The sequence below is a fragment of the Dipodomys ordii genome, unplaced genomic scaffold (assembly GCF_000151885.1).
Source record: "Dipodomys ordii isolate 6190 unplaced genomic scaffold, Dord_2.0 Scaffold67, whole genome shotgun sequence".
In the NCBI taxonomy this organism is placed as follows: Eukaryota; Metazoa; Chordata; class Mammalia; order Rodentia; family Heteromyidae; genus Dipodomys; species Dipodomys ordii.
In genome coordinates, this window is record NW_012267283.1 from 11,100,302 (window position 1) to 11,107,719 (window position 7,418).

The following is a 7,418-nucleotide window of genomic DNA, read 5'->3' on the forward strand; positions in this document are numbered from 1 at the left end:
TTTTTTTCTGCTTATGTGGTGCTGAGGAATTGAACCCAGGGCCTCATGCATGCAAGGCAAGCGCTCTACCACTGAGCCACCTTCCCAGCCCACATTTGTTTCTCTTGCATTCTCTGCCTGTCGCTTTATATTTCTTTCTTTTTTCTTTTTCTTTTTTTCGGTTGGCCATGGGGCTTGAACGCTGAGCCTGAGTGCTGTCCCTCAGCTCTTCAGCTCTGGGCGAGCACTCTACCACTTGAGCTACAGGGCCACTTCTGGTTTTCTGGTGGTTTTTATTGGAGATAAGAGTTTCACAGACTTTCCTGCCCAGGCTGGCTTTGAACCATATCCTCAGATCTCAGGCTCCTGAGTAGCTAGGATTACAGGTGTGAGCCAACAGTTCCCGGCTGTCACTTTATATTTCTCTCTGTTAACTACCGGTTTCTCCCCCTCTCCTTTTCCCTACCTTTTCCTTCCCTTCCTCCCCACCCCACCCCAGTTGAACAAGATGCTCTGCCCCTTGAAATACACAGCTAGTGTTGTCATTGTGCTGATTAGATTGTGTAGCTTACAGACCTGGAGACTTGCTCTGGGGACACATCTATTTGTTAGGGGGGGCCATTCCTCTCTTCTCTCACAATACATGGCCTTAGTGAAACCTTAGAGGTGTCAGCAGCAAGTAGCAAATGGTTCAGAGCCTGGCTGACAGGCTAGACTGACTAGATCTGAAGCCTGACTCTTCCTAGCCACTGACCTTGAGCAAGTTACTCCACTCCTCAGTGCCTCAGTTTTATCAGGGAAGATAACTGTATCCACCTCGGGGCTGACTTGTAGATTCTATGAGATAACAATTACTTCCAACACGTGGGAAAAGGACTATTGTTCCCAATACTAATATGGGAGTACCAATTTATACAGTACTTGAATGACTCCTCCGTGGAGGTTTCTATGTAAATCCAGCACGTGAAGTTAGGCTGCCATTATTTACCTCATTTTACCTGTAAGGAAGCCAAAGCTGGGAGAGGTGGGCAACTTGCCAACGATCATGGGAATACAGATTGAAGTTTAGGCTGGGCAGATTTTTTTTTTGGGTCTGGTCGTGGGGCCTGAACTCTGGGCCTGGGCGCTGTCCCTCAGCTCTTCAGCTCAAGGCGAGCACTCTACCACTTGAGCCATAGCACCACTTCAGGCTTTTTTTTTTTTTTTTTGCTTATGAGGTACTGAGTAATCGAACCCAGGGCCTCATGTTTGCAAGGCAAGCGCTCTACCACTGAGCCACCTTCCCAGCACATTTTTTTTTTTCAAGAAGGATGTGGTTACTATATTACTGAGATCTCCTCAGAAGGAGATCTATATAACAAATCATGTAGTAAGTAGTAACTGGGGAAACTTTCCTAAAAGATTCAAAATTTCAACAAGTTTGGAGGAATGATGGAGGTGCTTTCCCTACCTCCCAGTCCACCTAAATTAGCCATCTGTATTTGGCAGTCCCTAACAATTTGTCACTGCTGCTGTTTCCATGCATATCCTTTCATCTTCTAGAGCATGACTCTCTTCATTAAGTCTAAGACGGCCACTTGTGCCTTGCTACTATACTAGCTAACCTCAAAAATTTGTTTTTCAGCTTTGACCACTTCTCATATACCTTAGCTACTCAGTAACCTATTCAGAAAACACTATCAGACAAACAAATACTCCACCCACCTGAGCCTGCAGGGTGAGGATCCCTGCTGCATTGTAGGTCTAGAAACTCAGTTACCAAACCCAAAGACATGACTGTATAAACTAGAATGTCAATACTCTCCCCTAATACACACATGCATGCCTGTGAGGTACACACACACACACACACACACACACACACACACACACACACACAGAGTAAGGTATATTAAATAGGTTTCATTAGGTAGCTGATGAAGAGAACACCACGTGCTTTTCAGGCAGGAGAAGAAGTTTACTTACCAAACTGCTGCCCCCCACCATGTATGGTAGAGAAGCATGGCTGAAAAGGAAAAAGGGGGGGGAGAAACAGGGGGGGGAACAGGGGGGGAGAGAGGGGGGAAAATCCACCTCTGGGCCAGGACTTATCTAAGCCAGGGACAGGAAGAGGTGTGGCCAGGTGGGGAAAAGGTGTGGCCACACTGGATCTGAATGTGATTCAAGGTCTGGGACCCTCCTAAGGTCAGATGGGAGGCATGAGATCAGAGATGGTCCAGGATGTGACCTAGCGGGAGGGGAAGGTGACTTCTTCCAGGTCTGCCAGTCACCTAGGTAACCTTACACACACACACACACACACACACACACACACGTGTGCACATACACATGCACACACACTTTGGAAATCTCACAATTGAGAGTATCTAGCACAGTTCATTTTACAAACAGAGACTGAAGTCCAGAGAGATTAAATGTCTTGTTCAAGATTGTGAAGAAGGCAATGAGAACTCTAGAATCTTTATATTTTTTATTTGAATTCTATAGCTGTTCGGCTTACACTAATTCTAATCTTTCTGCAGAGAAGAGAAAAAACGCAAAAGGCAGAAAACAGGAAAAGGAAATCAAAGAGGCCAAAAGAAAGAAGGAAATGCAGAACCGAAGGTGAAGCCTCGGTCACAAACAGCAAAGCGAGTGATGGAGAAAGAACTGGTACCCACGGGAAAAGAAATGGAGCCACTTAGGGATGTAACTGAAGCCCTTCCTTCCATAGCCTTCCCCCAACATTCTTCTGACATACACCAAGAAAGTGTTTCCCATCAGAAAAATTCTTCCGAGTACCAAGAAATAGTGGTTGAAAGCCCTTACTCTGAAACATGCCAACATCTGGCTGAACCGGAAGATCCTTCTCCTAAAATATGCCTAGAAGTAGCTGTACACCAAGATGATCCTTCTGAAATGTGCCAAGATGCATCTGAAGCTCAAGACCATTCTTCCAAAGTATGCCAAGATATAGCTCAACCTGAAGTTCTCTCTCCTAAAATAAGCCAGGAAATGGCTGTACTTCAAGTTCATCCTTTGAAAATGTGCCAAGATATGGTTGAATCGGAAGTCTCCTCAACTAAAGTGTGCCAACAAGTGGCTGTTCCCAAAGCTGACCTAGCAGGATGTCCTCCCAAAGCACCTCCCAAACTGGAGGAGCCTAAGGGCTATGCTATTGACACAACTCAACCAACAGCTGGACCAGAGGAACTCATTTCTGAACCAGATCAAGGAATAACTGAGACCAAATTAGTAGCTGTGCCTAAAAACCATTCTATGAAAACATACCAAGAAATAGTTGAACCAGAATACTTTTCTCATGAGACATATGAAGAAACACCTGAGCATGAAGACTATTCGCCTGAAATATACCAAGGGCCTGAAGATCTCTCTACTAAGAAGAGAGATGTGCCTAAAGAATGCCTTCTAGAACCATACCAAGAAGAGGGTGGGTCCCAAAGCCAGGAACCTACAGCACAAGAGGAAGATGCTAAGAAAGTTTACACTTTTCCTCCAGGTAGAGACTGTTTTTTTGTTTTTGTTTTTGTTGGTCATGGGGCCTGAACTCTGGGCCTGGGTGCTGTCCCTCAGCTCTTCAGCTCAAGGCTAGTGCTCTACCACTTGAGCCACAACATCACTCCTGGTTTTCTGGTCGCTAGTCAGCAATAAGAGTCTCATTGACTTTCCTGCCCAGGCTGGCTTTGAACCACAATCCTCAGATCTTAGCCTCCTGAGTAGCTAGGATTACAGCATGAGCCATTAGCACCCAGCAAACACTATTACTTCTATAGTATGCAATTAAAATTATCATGATATTTTAATATTTACTCCATTTGAGACTGGGCACTGGTGGCTTATGCCTGTAATCCTAGCTGCTTAGGAAGCTGAGATCTGAGGATTGTAGTTCAAAGCCAGTGTGGGCAGGAAAGTCCGTGAGACTCTTATCCCCATTAGCCACCAGAAAACTGGAAGTGATGCTGTACAGCTCAAGTGGTAAAGTGCTAACCTTGAGCAAAAAAGCTCAGGGGCAGTGCCTAGGTCCTGAGTTCAAGCCCCATGATGACAGATTAAAAAAAATTACTCCAGGGTTGGGAAGGTGGCTCAGTGGTAGTGTGTTTGCCTTGCATACATGAGGCCCTGGGTTCGATTCCTCAGCACCACATAAATAGAAAAAGCCAGAAGTGGCACTGTGGCTCAAGTGGTAGAGCACTAGCCTTGAGCTGAAGAGCTGCGGGACAGTGCCCAGGCCCAGAGTTCAAGCCCCATGACTGACAAAAAAAATTGCTCCATTTGAAATTAGTTTTTGTGCATGTATGAGGTAGGTTTTTTCCCCTCAAAGTGGATAATAAATGGTCCCAAAGTTTACTGAATCCATTCTTGTATTTCATTTTATTTTCCAGAAGTGAAGGAAAAAGCCAAAGTGGAAGAACCAGAAATATCAGCAATTCCACATTCCCCTCAAGAGATTCGACAAGAAAATGACGTCTACAGTTATGTTTTGTTTTAGCAATGCTCAATCATAAAGTTGTAGACCAACAAAATATGTATCTTGATATTTTATGTGTGATGTTTTAAAACATATAGACTTTGACAATTTTTATTCATGTTATTTCCCATTTATAAACCATACCTCTGAGAGAACTAACATTTTTTAGATAATATTCCACTAGAATGTGTGTGTGTGTGTGTGTGTGCTAGGCAAGTAATCTACCACTTAAGCCATGCCTCTGCTCTTTTATGATTTAGTTATTTGTTCATGGAGGGCCTCATGTTTTGCTTGGGGCCATTCTCAGACCCGGATTTCCCTACCTATGGCCTCCAGACTAGTTGGGATTATAGGCATGTGCCACCATACTTGGCTTACTTATTGATATTAATTCTCTTTTTTTTTTTTGGCCTGGACAGGGTTCCAATATGGATTCTCCAAATCTTTGATTCCTGGGTGATTGGAATTACAGATTTCAGCCATCATATCTGGCTTAATTAATTCTTTTTTTTTGGGGGGGGGTCTGGTAGTGGGGCTTGAACTCTGGGCCTGGGCACTGTCCCTCAGCTCTTCAGCTCAAGGCTAGCGCTCTACCACTTGAGCCACAGAGCCACTTCAGGCTTTTTTCTTTTTGCTTATGTGGTGCTGAGGAATCGAACCCAGGGCCTCAGGCATGCAAGGCAAGCACTCTACCACTGAGCCACCTTCCCAGCCCTAATTGATTAATTCTTAAGAGCAGATAAAGTGATGGTAGACACTTAAAATTTTGGAAGTATACAGTTTTCTTATAAACTTGGTTCAGTTATTGCTATAATAATAGCATAAAAACTTTAGTGGGACTTTAGGTGCCTCTTAATTTGGACAATTCTTTTTATAACAAATTATTTGTACTAGAATATATTAATTGTACAAAGTAATTGTTTCATTGTGATATTTCCATACATGTGTACTATATAATTTAAACATATTTGCCCCCCCCTTATAACTTGAATGAAACTTAGTTTGGACTCTTTAGAATAATGAATGCTGTTTACCATTTTTTGGTCATTGACTTTTTTATTTTCTATTTTTATTTTTTAAATATTGTACTTGTGCAAAATATACATTAAATAATTATACCTGCTTAACTGTGTGACAGCGTCATGGTAAGTGCTGAGTAATTAGGATACCTCTGTGCACACAGGCCTGGGCTTCATCCAGTCTCACCAAGGCAATACAACAGTCACCTTTATAATAACAACCAAAAAAAAATTTTTTTTTTTTTTTTGTCGGTCGTGGGGCTTGAACTCTGGGCGTTGTCCCTTAGCTCTATCAGCTCAAGGCAAGCACTCTACCCCTTGAGCTACAGCGCCACTTCTGGTTTTCTGGTGGTTTATTGGAGATAGGAGTCTCACAGTCTCTCCTGCCCGGGCTGGCTTTGAACCTCGATCCTCAGATCTCTGCCTCCTGAGTAGCTAGGATTACAGGCGTGAGCCACCAGCGCCCAGCAATCAAAAAAAAATTTTTAATTCCCAAAGGAAACAGTAAGGCTGAAGCCATTTGAACAGGAAGTGCTCACCTGTTGCTGGAAAGATGGAAAGGATTTGCATAGGTAAGCAGCAGCATTGCAGGTGATCCAGAGAAGTGTGAGTTTAAGATAACTACATAAGCTGGGAGCTGGTGGCTCACGCTTGTAATCCTAGCTACTCAGGAGGCTGAGATCTGAGGATCGCGGTTCAAAGCCAGCCCGGGCAGGAGAGACCATGAGACTCCTATCTCCAATAAACCACCAGAAAACCGGAAGTGGCGCTGTAGCTCAAGTGGTAGAGCACTCGCCTTGAGCTGAAGAGCTGAGGGACAGCGCCCAGGCCCAGAGTTCAAGCCCCACGACCCCACGACCGACAAAAAAAAAAAGATAACTACATAAGATTATAATAGAGTCCAGATGATAATAGTTGGTCTGCATGCTAAAAAAAACTTTCATTAGTCAGTGAATCTGTTATTGTAGTATAGACAATTTTGCTGACCTAAGAAGTATATTACTCATTCGGAATCTGGAAAGTAGATGAGACTTTTGAACAATGGGGTAGCAGTTTTTATACTTTAGAAATATTCATCTGATGATAAAGGGTCAAAGTTGAACTGAAAATGACAAAAGACTAGGGTCAGAATTGAAGCTATTCTAGCTGGGTCAGAAAATGTCTGAAAATCCATCTTCCTAGGTGTTTTGTGTGGCTGCTGTTCTTTCTTTGGTTGTTGTTTCAAAAGACTATACAAAATAGATTTTCTTTCAAACAAAGGTTCATTGAACAAGGCCACAACACACAAGCTCCATATAGACTATGTATTAGGAGCTTAGAGTATATCAAAGAACAAATCAGGATCCTAGATCCCCTGGTACTCAAGGAAGAGAGCAGTGGTTTTCTCAGCCCTGTGGTACAGGTACATGAGAATCACCAAGGAAGACTTCAAATATACAAGTGCCCAGGTTCAACCTCTGGAGATTCTGATTTCCCCATCTTAGTTGTGGGGCATCTAAGCAAAGCTATATTCACCTTTAATTGCTTTAAATAGTATCTCTAGGAAATTAATTGTTGAAGTATAGAAAAGTTGTAAAGATAGTACAGAAGTTTCTGTGTATCTTTCAACCAATTTAATGTTCCATCTTACATAACTGTAGTCCATTTGTCAAAACTAAGAAGATAATTACATTCCTATTAACTTCACCAGTTTACTTTAGATTACTTCACCAATTTTTCTACTAATGTTCCAACCTTGCTTCAAGATATAGGATATGGCATTGTATTAGCACATATTTAACTTTGGTGAGACAGAGCCTCAAAATCTTTTTTTTTTTTTCCATTTCTTGGAGTTTATTTTGTGTTTTTTTTTAATTTTATTTGTGAAAATACTATACAGAGGGGTTACAATTGCATGGGCAGGATAATGCGTACATTTCTTACCAAGCATTGCAGCCTCCTCCTTTGTTTAC

General features: G+C 42.6%; 1 protein-coding gene across 2 annotated transcripts in view; it reads left to right on the forward strand.

Moving 5' to 3' along the window:
• Nucleotides 1-4,649, forward strand: part of Hemgn (hemogen) — a 15,300-nt gene extending 10,651 nt beyond the window's left edge. The window contains exons 3-4 of one of the 2 annotated variants that reach the window (XM_013023341.1): nt 2,502-2,631; nt 4,362-4,649. In XM_013023341.1, coding sequence (XP_012878795.1) covers nt 2,502-2,631; nt 4,362-4,367 — 136 coding nt within the window. In that variant the 3' untranslated portion in view covers nt 4,368-4,649. Of the gene's footprint in view, nt 1-2,501; nt 2,632-3,074; nt 3,479-4,361 lie in introns of those variants that run through there. The other variant, XR_001175335.1, reaches the window with a different exon arrangement.
• Nucleotides 4,650-7,418: the final 2,769 nt, after the last annotated feature.